General features: G+C 36.4%; 1 protein-coding gene across 2 annotated transcripts in view; it reads right to left on the bottom strand.

Moving 5' to 3' along the window:
* Window positions 1-18371, bottom strand: part of HOOK1 (hook microtubule tethering protein 1) — a 28314-nt gene that overhangs the window by 7681 nt on the left and 2262 nt on the right. The window contains exons 2-16 of one of the 2 annotated variants that reach the window (XM_054834545.1): window positions 15158-15243; window positions 13463-13535; window positions 13094-13144; window positions 11500-11632; window positions 10525-10592; window positions 9200-9262; window positions 8285-8368; window positions 5267-5433; window positions 4534-4674; window positions 3040-3241; window positions 2566-2676; window positions 2241-2328; window positions 2096-2156; window positions 1350-1490; window positions 641-728 (exon numbers count right to left, since the gene is read on the bottom strand). In XM_054834545.1, coding sequence (XP_054690520.1) covers window positions 641-728; window positions 1350-1490; window positions 2096-2156; window positions 2241-2328; window positions 2566-2676; window positions 3040-3241; window positions 4534-4674; window positions 5267-5433; window positions 8285-8368; window positions 9200-9262; window positions 10525-10592; window positions 11500-11632; window positions 13094-13144; window positions 13463-13535; window positions 15158-15243 — 1557 coding nt within the window. The remainder of the gene's footprint in view (window positions 1-640; window positions 729-1349; window positions 1491-2095; window positions 2157-2240; window positions 2329-2565; window positions 2677-3039; window positions 3242-4533; window positions 4675-5266; window positions 5434-8284; window positions 8369-9199; window positions 9263-10524; window positions 10593-11499; window positions 11633-13093; window positions 13145-13462; window positions 13536-15157; window positions 15244-18371) is intronic. The other variant, XM_054834546.1, reaches the window with a different exon arrangement.

Genomic DNA, 18371 nt, shown 5'->3' with positions numbered 1-18371 from the left:
TGCATCACAGAAATACCAAATCCAGCATCTTTTTCCTTTAAAGCTATCCTTCTCATTAGGCCAAAACCTACAGATTTTAAAAATGAAAAGGTAGAAGAGTTACTGTTACTTAAAGAAGGGGAAGGGGAAGGGGGGATGCGGGAAGGGAATGCCAAAAACCGTGAGCTTTTCAACTGAAATGCAGTTGGTGCGGGGGTCTCGTAGATTCTCATACTATAGAGTCTAAACTCATGAATGCAGTGGAGCCAAGTCTGTGTTACCTATAATTGTAGAAGTGGGGTTTTTTTTCCAGTCAGGAGAGAGTTTTTAGAATACACTGAACAGCCTCAAACAAGATCTTTGCTTGTAAGGTCTTTTGAAAGGTGTGTGTTTGTTGGAGTTGAGACGGGAGCTGGATGACCCAAAGGGGCTTCTGAGCTTGCTTACTCTTACTACTGCATAAACTCGTGCCTTTCAAACTAACTAAAAAAAACCAAGACAAAACACCAAACCAGGATCCTGCCTTCTTAGTAGTTATCAGTACTAGACACACTGAAAAAGAAGAGGCCCATCTAAACAAAGGACTTGACATTACACTGAAGGATTTTAAACAAAACTGGCAAGACGTCTTCAAGGTCAAGAAGCCTGAACTTTCACTTACTCCTTCAGTCTTGGATCCCTGCTCCTGTAAAGTCTTTTGCAGATCTTCAATCTGCTGTTGTAACTCCCCAATACGCTCTTCATTTAGCCTTTAAGGAAAAGACAGTTATTACCCATCTCAATAGATCACAACAGGCAATTTGATTTTTTCTGTTTCATGTCTGGAAGATAACTTTTCAGAGTATTTACCTAACAGGACTTAAGCCACAAAGCAAGTGATTTCAAATGTTTTTAGTTTGACTTGAACTTCTGCTGAAACAAATACATGGCAGCTTTATTAAATATATTATAATGAAAGACCTAGAATAATTCTGAGTTTTGAGAAAGCTTAACTACCCAAAATTCTCATATCCTAGTAAACTGCTTTCAGCATTCATTAACTGATAGAGAAATTCAGACCATATCCCAGTGTTACAACATGATCAGTCTGAGTTTACATCTATTCCTCGTCTACGAAGAATCATTCAGAGCCAAGAAGAGTGTCCTATAAGTAACACTTTCTTCAGAGTATGCTACACACGGATCTATCACATTTAAGCTATTTTCCTTCTTGCTTGCTTCATAACCCTTCGTTAATGATTACACTGGTGAAAGAAAAAGGATAATTGGCTTCCTGCACAGTGCTACACTACAGATGCAAACCACAAGGCCACTCTGAAGGTCCAGAAATCACTTTTTGCTATATTTTAAGATGCTGTTTTACCCATCACCTTTTCTCAGTTTCTAGTTCATTCACTGTCCGATGCTTTTGCTCCAGCTGTTCCTGGAGTTCTGCAATACGTTCATTTTCTGATCCTTCCTGTTGTAATAGAAGCATCTTATTTTCATGCTGCAGCCGAATAAACATTTCTCTGAATCAAAACCAACAAAAAAGTCACTGTTAATTAAGAAAAAGGTGACTAAGTGTAGGAGATAATATTCCTGTTCTCTCCCCCAACCTTGAAGTGAGCAAAACAAGTTCTTCTTAAGGATATAGTTGGGGTAACAATGCAATTTTTTATTAAAAGGTAACTTACAATTTTCAAGCATCACAATAGTTTATTTAAGAGATATGAACAAAGCTTTAAATTAAGTCACTCCAAAACCAGATTTTACTGTGCCTCTGTGTTTCACTCTGGCAGACTTTAAAAGTAACATTGGCCAGCCTTTAGCTGTTTTGTCTTAGTTGCTGTGTATTATTTATTCTGTCTGCCACTGGCAAGATTAGAAATGTTTTGCTCCTTAAAGTGGATGTTTCAAGCCAAACTTCATATACAGCAATCTGATACGCTTTTAAGAAAGAATGCAAAGTAATTATAGTACAGGGAAACAATTATGAACAGCTACATGGAGGTCCAGACAAGCATCATGGAGGGAAAGCAAGAAATGGGATATAGAGTCATGTTGTCAAAAATATTAGAAACAATATTATGTCCCACCCATGAAAATCCCAAAACAACCTCAACCTTTGCCTTACCTATATTCCACTGGCAGAATTTCAGCGGCGAGATTCTCATGGCTTTTAATACGAGACGCACCTGAAATCGCATGGGAAGTTTAATTTAAGCAAACTTAAAAAACCACTAATATACATTAAAAACTCTATGAAGATAAAGCAATACCTGTTTGACTCAGGTGATCCTGCTGCATCTGTGAATACCGGAGCTCTTCATTTGTCTCTTTTAACGCATCACACTGTACTATCAGTCTCTAAGAAGACACATTTGAGGTGGAATTAAGTCATACTGCACTGCTTTGAGACCAAATAACACTAATGAGGAAGAGTACCAACACACATTAAGACATGTTTTATATGTGTATACATACACACATGAGGTGCTAAACTTCATTTTTATGGTAGCACTACTTCTGGGAAAGTTTTCCTCAAGCAGAACATTTGAGAAAAATTTATTAGATGTTCAAATAACTCTCGTTCAAGAGACTTACCTCTTTTTCTTTGATTAAAGCTTCATGTTTTTCTTCAAGTCGCTTCATTTCAAATGCTAGCTTATCAGCTCTTTTTGATTCTTCAGATAGTTTGTTATGAAGCTCCTGGACCTTTTTATAAAGATTACATACAAGTGATCTCAGTAATAGCTGAGTAACCTCTCCCAGGCACACAAATTACCTCAGTTAAAGTAAAGAAGAAAAGCCTGCAAACCATGGACAATCAATCAGTTGAGAGGGCAACTACAGTTAAGCTCGCTAGTTTAATAAACATGGGAAAACAGAAAGTGAATAGCAGAGTATGAAGGAGTTTTCACAAATAATAAATTCTAAGGGGACAATACAGGTTAAGTCCATGGGCTGTTAAATTAAGCTGTTCAAGTTACTTCATTGAAACATAATTAAAATAAAATTATTTAGTTAAGATGACTATCTGAGGAAAAAGTAACATCTTAAGTATAGATGCAGCCTTACCTGCCTTTTGTAGGTTTCTAGTTGGGCACGTGCTGCATTGGCTTTCTTCAGTTCATCCTCCAGACTGACTGTATTGTGCATATACATCATGTTGGTTTCCTGCAGAGATTTGACTTGTCTGCGAAAGTCATTCAGATCCTGTAGCTTTTTACGATACACTTCAACAGTTGATTCCAGCTTACTTGCCTTGTCTGCAGTAGTCCTTAAAGTATAAACAGGAATTAGAAGAAGAAGTATGCTTCTTCAAAAGATTAAAAAACTCAAATTCTGCTTTCCTGCATATTCAAGCTATTTTCAAAGGGAGATGCAATGTTCTTAACAGCAGAGTTAGATTTTACTGCTTTATATTTTTAAATGCATAATCAGTGCAAACTTGCATTATGCAAAGGTGGCTTATGAAAACTGAAATCACCGTGGGGTTTAAGTGGGAGTAAGACTAACATTCATATGCTAAAAGTAAGAGCAAGGGTTAGTATGTCAAATATCTCTAGGGAATTCTGTGGAGTGCAATGTAAATGCACCACAACATCCTGTGCTAGATAGTCATCTCAAAGTACTTGTACCTGGTAAGGAAAAAAACACGCAGAGGTTCTCATTGCGGGGTTATACGTAATTATACATAATTAGAGTGTAATTGCACTATGACAATGACCAATAGCAGATATGACCAAGAATTACCAGCTAATCATTAACAAAAAAATCTACATGGTAAGAAAATATTTGGCTCAAATACACAAATTAATTTTAATATCCGTGTTTAATATCTGACATATCACTAGAAGCTAGTACAAGAAAATTACGGAACAAAATCAATAGTTAAGATTTGTTTCAGATGTTATTTAAGAACCACTATAAGTTAAACACCTGAAACCACTTTTCTTTCCATGCTTTACTCATACTGTTTTATGAATAGCAGACCTGCTTTTGCAATATGATTTGCTTTGGGTATTTCTTGGGTGGTCTGATATGTAATTTACTTTACACAAGCTGCAATTTTATTCTCATCAAGGTTATTGTGTATTTCATCATTTTGTTAATCGTGTTGCTAACCTAAATCTAGCCTAGAATGCTGACATCAAAAGTTATGTCAAAGTTCTAGCTGCATATATGCTTTTCTACAGAAAAGGCAGACTCTTGCCAACACAAATGTCCCCTTAATAAGAATGCACACACATGCCAAAAATTTCTTAATTCTTGCAGAACTTCACCTTCCATCCCACATAAAGAATAATAATTTCTGTATTCATTAATCGTGCCTCACAGAAAAATTCCATGTTGCTATTCTTATGCAAACAATAGAGGCTATGCCTGAAAGCTTGTACTCCATCTCTGCTTTGTTAAAGGGCCCTTTTCCAACATTTATTTTTGATCCTGTTCAGATAAGATCTATCTGCAGAAGTAACAACTCAGAAAAATTCTTGTTAAATACAAAGCCTTGGATTTAGTCATTAAATCCTCCTAATGTGTGTGTGGGGAACTCTCTCTATTACATACCTAAGAATATCATTTTCATCTTTCAAGGCTCTAGATTCTTCTGCCAAAGAGGTTAGTTCATTGTTTCTATGTTGCAGTTCAATCAATTGTTTTTCTAGGTCTTCGCAATGGACACGATAATCATCTTTTGCAGCTTCAAGCCTATCAGATCAAAACCAGGAACTCTGTTACAAACTCATCATTATTACACATTTTTCATTTAGTGCTAGAACTATTAAAAATAAGACAAAGGAAACCTACTGATTTAAGTAGCCAGAAAAATAGTATTGTAAGCATGGAACATTTTAGTGTATACCTGTTAAATCATCATTTATTGTATACTGCAAGTTTACCATATCAATATCAAGGATCAAGTGAAAAGTGTTTTTTCCCCCCTCATAGGGATGACAGGGAGAAAGACCAGTAGGTCAAAGAAATCAGTAAAGAGATATGGTGGTTTTTTGGGTGTTCAAGGTTTTTTGTTTACACACAAATTGCTTTGGCACTCATTTTCTGCTTTCCATCACCTCTTTTGAAGTGTCAAATGGCTACCATATGGCAATTATAAAGTAATATTTTCTACAACAAGTAACAGTTTCTTTTTAAAGGTAAGGACTGTCTTTAAAATATGTTTTTACAGTATTCAAAAGTTTTTCTATAAAAAGAAAATGAGATGGAAAATCCTGAAAGAGTACCAGAAATTATCAGGATATATATGACAAGCGAGGGATTTCTGAGACAAATCATTTCATACCTGAAGTTTTCTTCTTGCAGTTGTTCCAGCTGCAACTGTGCATGAAAATACTTTTTTGCAACCACAGTATTTGGATCATCAAGAGAGTCATCTAATTGCTCTAGCCTGTCATTCATGATCTCATTTTCTGACATCAAGCTGTTTTTTTCATCCTGGAGGGCAGTCACCTAGTGCAGATAGAACAGCATCAACATTGTAAGACCTGGCCAACTGGAAAGAACTAAAGCAAGACAGCAGTACATCATCAAATTAGTTTATGAAAAAGGTTGAGCATTTAGAAATTTTAGAACGTAATTTACACAGCATACTTGAGCATACAGATGCTTTAGTGTATGACAGTTATGAAGCACTAAAGGAAAAGTCCCTCTAAAAAAAGACAAATTTTTGTAACTGAAACCATGGTAAAGGCAGACAATGTGATATGGAGAGAAACTGGTACTTTCATTAAAAAGGATACCATGGACGCCGGACAAAAAGCTTAAAGTATTGGTGTAAAGGTACTCTCCATCTTGCTTGTACTTAATAAAAAGCAGGATGGCACCAGCTAGGACACTAACACAGTACTGCCGTGCGCTCAGCAGTGAATGGTTGTGCGAGAAGCGGTTTCAGGCGCCATAAGCTAGTAAGCACACACGCAAAAGAAAAAAACCTAGACAGCTTTATATAGAACATGCATTTTTTGCAACAATCAAACAAGTTTGATACTGAAGGTGTTCACAGCTAAGCAAATGAGAATACATCACTTTATTGAACAGTAAGTATATTAACAGCCATAAAACAGGGAAGGATTAAGAGGATAGAACCTTTAAAGTTTTTCTAGTGAAAGCTGTTGGGTTAATTTTAACATCCTGTCAAACATAAGAGCATGTAGCATGTGTTAGTTAACTGGCATTTAAACAGGGACAATACGCTTTTTGGGTTATGCTTTCCTGAATCATAAAGAAAACCTACCTTTCTTATACTCTTGGAAAATATCAAGGAAGACTGAGACCTTACAAGTGAATTTATTAAGAATTAGTTTAAATAAGAAGCGTCAGTCAATATTATGGCTTCAAATAAAAATAAACAAATAAAAACATATAATGGTGACATTATTAGATTAAACAGATATAACCTACAGTATGCAATATTAAGAAACAGCTTGTTTGTGATCATAATTTAAAAGTCTGTCAGTCAGATATAAGAAACAAAATAGTAGTTAATCTACCACTTCATTAGGTGCTAGCTTTCTAGGTGCACTTCTTTTTACATACCGGAGGTCACTTTAAGAGATACATGTACACAAAACACCTGTGAGTAGAGAGCATATCTGAGCCTTGCTCAGCATAATACTTCCTGTTCAAGGTTCAGCCACTCCTTACTCCTTAAATATGCACAACATCCACATTTTTAGAATACTGTTAAAAACCCACCCATGTCAGACTCAAAAAACAAAACCAAAAACCTATCACACAACTCAGGAACTGAGAAAAGATAAAAAACTTGCTCTTTCTGATAGCTTTCACTTCTTCCTTTATTATTTCATCGTAACAAGTGGTGACAGTCAACACAAATTATGAAGAGATATTTTAAAAACACACCATAGCTCTTTAATACTGTGGCATCTTTAACTCATCTGTTTATACGCAGCAGTACCTTTCCCTTGAACACCTTTCATGCCTTCAGCTGGCCCATGCTATGTTATGAGCAACTGGCTTTGTGTAACCTGTCATTAATTAATAGAGAAATCTCAAAAGAGAAGTTTGTGGAGACAGGAGAAAGCCTGGGACTTCTCTAGTGAGACATACTAAGTCTCCTAATGGAAGCAGAAAGTGCAGGTAAATTGTTACCCCAACACCTCTAGAAGAGAGAGCTTTTGAACAGCTAACACACTTTTTGAAGTTTAACAACTGTAATCTGCGAGTTCAGCTGCCAAATCAATCCCCTTGCCCATTTAAAAATAATTTTCTCCTGCAGATTCTGCTTACAAATATTTTTAGATCTCTGCTTTCACTAGGAAGCCTTACTACTGCCTCAAGTAAAAAGGAAATTAAATATCAATTCAATTCTAATAATATCTTCCTGGGCATGGCAATTAGCTGTAAGCTACTTTATAAGTATTCTACTTTTTCAGTCATCATTACCTGTAAGAAATATAAAACTGTCCTCTGGTTTTGTGGGGGCCTCACAGGAGCCAGAGTGCTATACTGGCTGTATAAGATGCCACCCAAATGTTCTCTCTGCACAGACTCAAATCTGAGACAAACTGCCTTACTAGATAAACCTCTTCCTATTCTCAGATTATAGTGTCATGAAAGAGGAATCATATTTAGGGCTAACAAATGGATTTTTCCCCCTTTTTTCTTTAAAAAGTTGATTGAAATGCAAGTTCCTGTTTATTGTTATGAAGTCTGCTTTCCTTTTTCTAAAGAGTGACTTGATTAACTTCTATATCCATTAAAAACAAAACTATTATCAGTGTCATTTGAAAACGCCAGTAAGGATCTATGTTTCCATTATTTGTATTTCCTGAAATATCCTCCATGTTGCAACTGTGTATGAGAAAAAGTAAATTTTAGATAGATTTCAAATTTTAGTCTTTCATCAGCCCCTATTGAAAACAGCATAATTTTTCTATGATTAAATGTAATGACTGATTATTACATGAACTGGATTTTTTTGGACACAGTTCAAAAGACTAGAGGAAGCAGTGACTAAAAACAAAAGGGGCAATATTTATGTTATTTATCATAACAACATTGTTTGATGCTACCTGCTACTAAGAGTAAACATAAAACTAGCAGACCAAACAACCTTTGAGTTAACAGTTGGCACAGGACCTCAGCTTACGCTTCCATCAGAAAACTATTTCCAGTAACTGCATTCTGGAGTACAGAATAATTGCTTTCCCCTCACAAACAACTAAGAATTCTCACAGAAACTTAAATAAATGCTAAATTCACTTTGTCCTTCAGAATTTCTGCATCTTAATAGCAGTGCCACCACATATTAAAGAAATAAGCAATTGCTGTTTCTTACCTGTAAATCTAGCTCCTGACATCTTTGTGCCAACTCTTCTTTTTCTGCTAGCGCTTCCTGAAGCTCTTCCAAAGCTTTTTTAAGCTTTTAAAAAATAAGACAGTGAATCATTCTGGCCCACATCCAAAGTACTCACACTTCTAGCTTCCAAAATGTCTCTGTTCATTTCACCTGCATTTTAAATGACTACCACATGTAGCAAGTAAATTATTGAAACTCAGAGTAACATCCAGATTCAACACAACAACTTAAGCTAAAACCGTAACAAAACCAAACACAGGAACATTCGTGTTGTCACAATTTCAAATTCTCTGCCTCTTAAATCAAAAGCCCTTCATCTCAGAACAGAAATACTGATGCTCCTTTATGGGCAGGTACTTTTAAAGACAGCTTCATTTTAAGTGCAACACCTTGTACTGCTCAGGTTATCAAGAATTTTCATGACCCCTTAAAAATAGCCTGAAGTGTTTAGCCTGACACGGCTGAGCCTTAATGTACCCCTAGCTCTTCTTGCAATATAGCTTTGCACTGGCCAGTTTTACCCCATCCAGGAAGACTACATAGCAGTCACTGCGGGGTTTTTTTTTTTTAAAAGAAGCTATAAAATAGCACTTAACTTGTCACTTAATTAGCACTAAAAAATAGCATTACTTTATTGTATATTCTCTGCCTACATCAGTATGTTGCTGTGCCCTTTGTGAACTAGTACGGTTTAATCAGATCAGCTCCAAGTGGAACACAGACCAGGTTGTGTAGATAGAAGACAAAAAGAGTGCAATTTATTGTTGAGGTCATTTTTTTTAAAAAAACTTCTAGAATTGGAGAGGAAGAGCAGCCCCACTCTTCATTTAAGGGATGGAAATCAGCTTATTGTCCAGGCTTGAACTACAACAGCAACAAATATTAGGCAGTTACCTGTTGTTCCATTTCACCTGATGCATCACTTGTGGAAGGACCCGTTACTTCCTTGCTCATGAGCTACAGAAAGAGACCGCAGGAAAAGGTTAAATTAGAGGTTAAATATCTGTAAATGCACTGTCTACTGAGTACCAATTGTATTTTCCACCATGTCCTTGCATCCCTTCAATATATCAAAACAGATTAATAATAATAAAAAAACCACTTCATGGTTGGTAAAGGATCTAAACAAATCTAGAATAAGATGACTTTTTTTTACCGACTCCTCCCCAAATTAACCAAGTTAGCAGTAACGTCTTATTGGACGAACCTGTGATCTGTTATTGTGACCCCCTAGCCAAGTTAAAGTGGAATGAACCAGAGGACGGGATTTCACTCAATTCATTTAATAGTCATCACACTTCTTTTGTCACGTTAATTGCCATTAAGCAAACAGTGTGAACATTAACATAGCTCTCAGTGATCTCCAGTACAATGATGTACACAGTATGTTTATCAACACTTAAAGGGCCTAACTCCTTACTCAGGAATTACACTCTTATTTCTAGACCTTCTTCAGAAACAGTTTGATTAGTCAGAATACAACAAGAAGTTTATGAATTTATTTCTCCCAATGGGACACTTACAGCTTTAAAGACTACATAGTCAATTTAAACCTAAGTTTTAAAGCCTACTACCAACTCCACTGTTACCTTGATGAGGGTGCAATTAGCCATTACATTTTCTTCAGAGACAGCATTTAGTTTTTCCCTTCCTCCACACTCTGTTTCACAGTCCTGAAGCTCACAGATGCGAGTGACTGTAGAGCCACGCTGTGAGCTGGATCACTAAGATGATCCAACTAAGAACAAATTAAGATAGTGGTGGGGGGTGTGGTGTGTGTGTGGAGCACACCATGACAAGAATAGAAGAGATGCACCTGGGAGTTTGTAAATCAGATGCTAGAATGGTCTGTTAGAACAACATAGCCTCACAGTTACAATAAGCTTAACCTTGGGTCCAAGACTACAGCACTGGGACAGAAATTTCAGAACCTGGCTCCAGTATAATTGGCGATTGGCAACTAGATACATTTCTTGGGTGAAACAGGAAGTGTTAAGCATTTATTGTCTCCACAAGTTGTATGTTTGGGCATACGAGACTAAAATCAAAACCCCTTGTTTGGAGTCTGGGGCCTCTTGGTCCTGATCCTCCCAGATAATTTAGGGAAGTACTCACAGTCTCTTCCCTGACCTTTGCTTGGATGAAAGAATTCACAAAGATCAACAAATGGATATTCGGACTTCTCAACTGACAGCATTAGGTTATGAATTATTACTTACCTCTTGAATGGCAGTCATGACAACATGTTGAACAGACTCTTCAAGGGTCATGATATTTTGTATGTGTTCTGTGAAAAAGAATTTGTAGTGACATATGACAATGTTCATCTTAATGGCTTGAGTAACGTGATATACCATTTGCAGAAAGATCCAGAAGAAACTATAAAGCTTCTTCAAAACAGCTTCTTTGTACAGAGCACTATTGTTAACCAACATTATTATCCAGTATTATGGTAGGTAAGCATAAGAGATTATAATCACTTAAGTGAACAAGTTTATACTACGCATAATAGAGTGAGGAGATTTTAAGACATCCCTATTTACATGGTTCTTTTTTCATATTTCATACATAGATGTATGCATATACATAAGCTTTTCCAAAGAGTCAACAAGCTTGCAATTGAGTAAATAACCCTTAATGGGAAAAAGTAATTGCTAGCATCTTCATTCCCAGTGCAGCCTGATGGCTTACTTCCCAAACACTCTCTGATGCAGTCATTTCAGACTACCTAGGAATCACACCTATTCTACTAACAGAATCACATTGAGGATTCCTTAGACATCAGAGCATTGAGCATTAGCTCTGGTAGGGGGAGAGAAAAAGCAACTAATTCAGTCTTGAACCTCTGCAGATAAACAAAAGGCAATTTCTAATGTAAGTTTTTAGTTTAATTTGCTTGATTTGCATTTGAATAATAAGTTTTAAGTTTTGGTACATATTTTAACAAGTATAAATAATCCACGCACAATTCAGACTTTTTTTTAAACCTACTCTGAGCAAGGTTTGAGTTTTATTCACAGAAGTTTCTCATAGAATTTTCTGATTTTTAGGGAACTCCAGTTTCAGAATAGGCATGCAACATCTTAGCAATAGACTTTTTGGTACATAAGAAAGAAAAGTTTCTACATCTCTTCCACCTTCACAATCACCTGAAGCAGTTTGCTGTTTGTTGAACAGATTAAGGTAGTGCGTACCTTGTTTCCTTTCACAGTTGACTGCACAACCTAAAATAAGCTGCAAAAGCCTGCCCAGTTCAGTGGGATCCGAGTTCTCGGATATCCGGTTTAAGTCTGGAATAAGCTCTTCTGAAATCTGCTGACCCAAGAACTGAGGGGAAAAAAAAAAAAAAATTAAGAAAGACTCCCACTTTTGTACAACATAAAAATCTGGTATCATGTATGAAATCTGGACTCAGTAAGCCATCCAGAGAAAATCATCTATTAATAAATTTGTTACCATAAAACTTATGGAACGGGAAGATTTTAAAAGTGGATACACACTAAAAATATTGCCTTATGAGACAGTATATAGATAGAAGTATCAGATTAGAAAATCTGAAGAGGTCTAGATAAAGTAGATGTTCTTAACTCATTTGTTACAGGGCTTCATACATGAAACTCAGATGTCGCACACTACGCCTCTTGTACCAGCAAAGACCATTCCAAATGTTTGTCTCCATCCCTCAGTGTGGATGTGTGTTTGGGGGAAGGGGTACTCAATCCACTGCTAGCCAACCACTTTTACCATACTCGGCACCTCAGATTTTCCTCTGAATAGGTTTAAATTTAATCTAAAGTAGACAGCATTAAAAAATACATGTAAAATACCTAGCGATTATTTAGTGCAATGAAGTTACCCGCTTTAGTAAGAGCTTTATAAAGTTTTTCTGGCAAAACCACAAGTTTTGAAAGTCTATTAACTGGAGGTTTAGTTAACTGACCACTTATACAGGAAAAAGCGACAGTAGTAAGTTGAAAGTTCTTGGGCTAGACCTCAAATATGAGAGAATTAATTTATTCTACCAACATAATAAAAAAAAGGAATTAAAACCACTTCCAAATTCAGTTGCTCCTTAATCCTTCCAAGTGCTCCTCATAAGCGTAAAGTTCTACTTATGGGCTTGTCAGAGAGCCTCAGTGCTGGCAATACAGAAAGACTTGGCACTCAATATCACAACTAAGCCCAGGTGAGACCAGGAAGCCATAAGATGATCTGGCAAGTTTTTCTATACCATACTCATTACATATGAGTAATGTAATCAGGCTCCATACAAAATTCAGCAATTTTTTTTTCAATCCAAAATACAGCACCCTTTTATGGCTATCGTACTCACCCTGCATGACAAAGAACAAACTATAATCATTATGATGTCCAGGAAGATTCATAACTTATTTCCCAGCTTCCCAGTGAGCATCATAAAACCTAGACTAGGGTTGCAGAATTTGTTGTGTACAAAAGGATTACAATTTCAGTAAACAAGAGCAAATATGAATGCACATACATGAGTCAACAGGATTCTGCAGCTCAGTCCTTATGACATTCACCTGGGCAATGACAGAGGCATGGCCTCCCAATTATACTCCAAGAGTTTATCTAAAATACACCTGCTCAAATTAATCTTATATTCAGTCAGGCCTCCCACTTAACCAAATAATTATCATATACTTCTTGCCAAAAAATTCCGTAAAATAAATCACTTTGACAAGAAAAAAAAAAAAAGCTAGGTAAAGGAGGACAATAATCATAACATTTAATGATTAGAAGAACAAACTTGCTGCTTTGCCATACCTCATGATAGTAGTCCATAATTCCTTGCAGTATCTTCTTCAGATTACTGGACTAATTGTTGTACATGAAAGATAAGGTTACAGACTTTTATTAAAAATTCTTAATTTTGCTGAAATTAAATAATAATTTATAATAAAATGTTCACATAGCAGCTCTACAAGAGATCCCTATAGTGACAAGGGAAGATAAATATTGCAACAGAAAATCCCCATGCAACAATCCTGGAAGGCACCTAAACTATTAGAGAGTTCCAGTTCATTTAAAATAAAAACCCTAAAAAACTCTGATCTTAATTCTGTGGGTTTTGGACTGTAAGATACTCTCAGGACAGACACAATACCCAACCCCACAAACTTCAGCGTTGAATACCTTTATTCTCCAGTTGTCACCAACATCATCTTTAATGCGATTTAGCCAAGATGCATCAAACCAAGCAACATCTCTGAAACAAAATTAAATTATTAAACATCAGTAAGTACAGACTTAAATAAATAAGATAGCAGATTCCCAGCATTAAATCATCAGCTGTTTGACAACAGTGTCTAACGAGGCATGAATTCCTGGAGACTGCGAGTTATACCAATGTCACAGGAAATTTCCATCTTGCTGGCTGCATTAAGACACCACCTTCCAGGGCAGGAAGAATTTCTGTACATGCTTGAGCTGGCTACAGCTAGGAACAAAAGGACGTGAAGGCCTTTGTCATGCTGAATTTTTATACCCAACAAAGTGATCATAATGCTGTAAAGAAACATCCTCTTTTGACTAGTACTGACATTAAGTTTGGTACCTACTCTTCTACATTTGGATTTTCTAACATTCACTACAATTTGTCAAAGGCACTTATCAAGAAAAAAACCCCAAACATTTTAAACTACCGGCATTTCGTATTTTTTGTATGTCTTTGGTTCCCCTAGGCAGAATTATATTCACTTTGACAGCATTAATAAGGATGAGGGATGAGTTGATGGGAAGTGTTTACACACACTGAGCTGCCAAGCAGTACAATCACAGCATATCTAACAATACCTTAACTTCTACACTATACTGTTTATTCAGTGGTCTCAAAGCATCTAATAAAAGACAATTATTATCCTCACTTGCATATCAAACAACTTGGTTGTAAAGAATTTTGCCCAAAGCCTGTGGTAGCCTAGTACCACAAACACATGGGAAGCAACCCTCAGCGAATCTTCGCTAGGGAATCCGAAATCAATTTTTGCTGTGCCCCAGGAAAAGGGTGAGCTCTGTCTTTACACAGCACACTTAAAATCTTTTCAAGCAGACAGGGGGGTTTCTGGGTTTCATTTTTTTTGGTGTTCTTTTGTTGTTGATGGTGGTTTTGGGGGGTTTAAGTAATTTCTTAGTAATCAAAAATATAGTTTGAGCAGGAGATGGTAATTCAGACTTCTTTATTATCTGAGCCAACCACAACAATAAAATTGCAGTGATGATTTGTAGCATCATACTCTTTCAATAAAAGACTTGTGTTACAACCCTCTGAAGTAATTGCAAATTTCAAAACTAGTGTGTCACTCAAGCCAGTACCATTAGTCATCAAGAAAATAGGAATTATTTTGCTTTTGATTAGCAAACTACTATTTTTTAATAATAAAATTGCCATTGAAGTTTCACAATTCTTTTTTCTCCACACAAATAGTAAGTTAAAAATTAAACCCTAGAAATTAAATCTGAATCAATTGAGCAATCCCAAGAATAAGAAAGCACAGAGACATGCCTTTTGAACTTTTAGTTCCTTGTTCCAAAGAGGAACATGTTGCCTGAAGCATGGATATCCATGGAAATAGTGTTGATGGGAAAAGTGAAAAAAGATGGTATCATTCTTGCCCAATTACTCTTAACCTTATCATCACCTTCTCCATTCTATCATATTACTATTCGACTATTATATCATCCCCAAAACAACAATACAAAGGCATATTTTATCTTCTGCTATAAACTGTCCACTCTTAAGTTTCTGTCTAATTTAAAACCAACTATGCATGTCAAACAAAATCCTCAAGAAATTCAATACCTCTTCTTTGAACTTAAGTATCAACTTACATTTGGTGAAGTACCTGCGCCATGGCAACCCCATTAGTCAAGTCCTGAACATCTCTGCAAGGTGCAGCAGTATTGAACGTCTGCAACTAAAACAGGGAAAAACATTGTGTTTCTCACTCGGAAGACAGAAGGACAGGAAATTAGTTATCATTTTCATTTTCCTCTTTAAGGCACAAGAATTTCTCAAGATGTCTTTCTACTTGAGGCAGCTGAAACCCTTTCTGAACAATGCAGTTTTTATCCCAATTATCTCAACACTTGTGACTGTTGATCATGACTAGTAGCTTAAAAAGTTAGTACTACCATGCTTTGCTTTTTCATGCTAGTCCTTCTATTGTCAATCAGATTATGGAACACTAACTTGGGAAACTAAAGTCATATTTATCCATCCCTCAAATTATGTCGCAGTGCTTAGTTCTGGACACATAACTACCTAAACAAAAAATGGCATCAGAACAATGGGTGAAAATAGAGGGGGAAAAAAATATCCACTTTTTTTAATACAAGCATTTAGTAATGGAAGTCATGACACCAATAGAGACCCCTGAAATTATTTAGGGGTTAAAAATGGAAGGGAGAAAATTATGCAAAAATAGTGGAAAAGACATTTGTCAGAGCTATTGCACACTTTAAGGATATGAAGATAGCTGAAAAGTACTGAACCATTTCAAGTCCTGTGGGCTGGCAACATATTTCCTTGCAATTCAGAAACTCCAAAATTACTCTAAAGATGTTCCTATTTGAATATGCAACTTCAAAATACTGCTATAAATCCAAGAAACTTGACTCTAACTTGAAGTTATGTATCAGTTGCCTTCTCCAGGAGCTCAGGTCTATCAACCTCTACCATACCCATCTCCTCCCACTCTGTCTTTCCCAGGACCAATAGTCCTCATCTATTCAGCCAATTCTCATATGGAAGCTCTTCCAAACTTCCCATGAGAACGGTCATTTTTTCCTCTTCCTTTTCTGGTTTTCCTGCATTTAAGATCACTAGGATGGGATTACCTCAACGTTAAAAATGTTTCCCTGTTTTGGATATTGTGTATTTTTCTAAACTATCCCCAAGCTTATAGCTAACATTTTGACAGAATTGGCTATTGTAATTGCAATATTTTATTCCCCAAAAAACAATCAGCTCAGAACTAACTATTCTAGGCAAGAGAGCTCTTTCCACACATGTCAGTTCATCACATAGTTAGTCAGGAAAATAAGAGCTCATCAGCAATTCTTTTAAGTTCGGCCTTCTTTACAATGATGAATAAAATAGAAAGGAGAAAGTTTGCTGTTAAAAGATGTATATGTGGAATAGAATAGAAGCAAGAATAGATCCTTCTAATCTCTGTCCACTGCAAAAATTGACTTCTTAAACTTAGTATGTTTACAATGTCCTAAACTACCTGTTCATCTGTGAGAGGTATTTCCCAAACATCCCATGAAAGTTAAGCGTCTTCAGAAGCCACTGGTGAATGACCTTGTCAAGTGTATTTGGGAAATGGAGCTACTTGGACCAGAGTGGTAGAAAAAACAGAGTTTCCAACTGTGAGAATTTGAGGCAGTTGTCGTCTACTCTATAAAGAGTGACTGCATACTCTGAATATTTGTTTGCTTCCTTTAAAAAGAGTCTAATCAAGCCAAGAAGAGAAAAATAGGCAAAGCAAGGGTTTGGGTTTTTTTAATTTGTTTTTCAATTTAAAAAGGGTTGTGGTTTTTTTTTTAAAATCCTGTATTACCACAAGTGAGAAGTCAGTAATCCCTGGTTGGTTACATAAAAGATTAAGTAGAACACCACAAACTGAAGCAGCTGTGATTGACAGCACTGGTTTCTAATACTACTACAGCCTTAATGCCAAGGCAAGAACAGGCACACAAGCTTGAGAGTCAAGACTGAGCATGCCAGAATTTAGAGTTTTATGGCACAATATCATGACGCTGCCATGTGGATATTGTAAACCAAAGAAATTGCTACTACCATTTCACCCAAGCCTGTTAGAGCAGGTCAACAAAGCCTTAAAAACCCTGTGACATACAACACAGCTTTATGTACACCAGTATCTCCCAGAATAGAAACAGCTAATTAAAATTTAGCAAAAAGCAGGACTGAGAGTCCTAGTTTCCTCATATATTTAGAAGTTACATCAGCACCTAGAAATAATATGAAAGTAGAAGTATTAACTATGGATTCTCCAAACCCCATGCCAGCCCAATCATTTTGGCAAAACAGATTTTTACTGTGCTTGCAAAACCAGTGAAAGCAGTAGGCATGGGGAGGAGGTTGGTAGAAGCAGCCATGGACTTCAAGACTGTAGCAGTACTCTTTTTTCTTTTTTCCCCCAAATTTGATTATTTTTACTAAATATAGCTTCAAGGACATGCTGCAAACCATTTCAAGAGTCTAGCTTAAATGCACCCTGCCACTTGCTGCTACAAGAGAAGCAAGTACTTTTCTCTCAGACATACAGCTATTATGATCACAATATATATCTGGAAATTTAGTTTTGTAGCATGTAACACTTAATGCCTTTTCTCTGGATCTGCTGAAGGCTCTACCACCAAACAGCTGTAGATGAAATGAGAGTGTTCATATTACCCAGTAGAAATCCACCTATCCAACGCTTGGGAAGGTATGCCCTCAATTTCATCCAGATGATGTAGGGTTGAGGTGCTCCATTTTTTTATCCAGATTATACACACAAGGGACAGAAGTTTTATAAAGAGATTTTAAAGTAACAATAAACATTCCCATTCTTAATCCCAGAATATTAACAGAATATCTAGGCCATTGGACAGGGTCAACATTACCAGTGCTGCCTAGTGCCAAACAAGGGTACATCTATTGTGGAAAAACCTTTCTGTTTAAGATGTTACCATACATCTAGTCTCTAGTTTGGAGACAAAGACAGAAGCAGCCTCAAAGCTGGACAATACCAAAAGACGTGCAAGAAACCTTTGCTCTACTACAGTAAAGAAAACACCAATTGTAATGGCACCTAAACACAGAAGATATTACTGCATCGCTTGGCCTACCATTGCTACTATTATCGCTCCACTCCTACCCAGAGGCTGAAAATATTAAGGTTTACTTCACATATACTAACAGAAGTTTGTCTTTCTGACTTAGAAAATAGTTTCTGCAACAGACTTGTGAGTTCAATCTTAACAGATACTACTTAAGTAAATTTTCCTTGGAAACTCACACATATCTCCCCTATAA

Source organism: Grus americana, chromosome 8 (assembly GCF_028858705.1).
Source record: "Grus americana isolate bGruAme1 chromosome 8, bGruAme1.mat, whole genome shotgun sequence".
Taxonomy (NCBI): Eukaryota; Metazoa; Chordata; class Aves; order Gruiformes; family Gruidae; genus Grus; species Grus americana.
The sequence above is the reverse complement of the archived record's forward strand: the minus strand, read 5'-3'. Positions and strand labels throughout refer to the sequence as shown.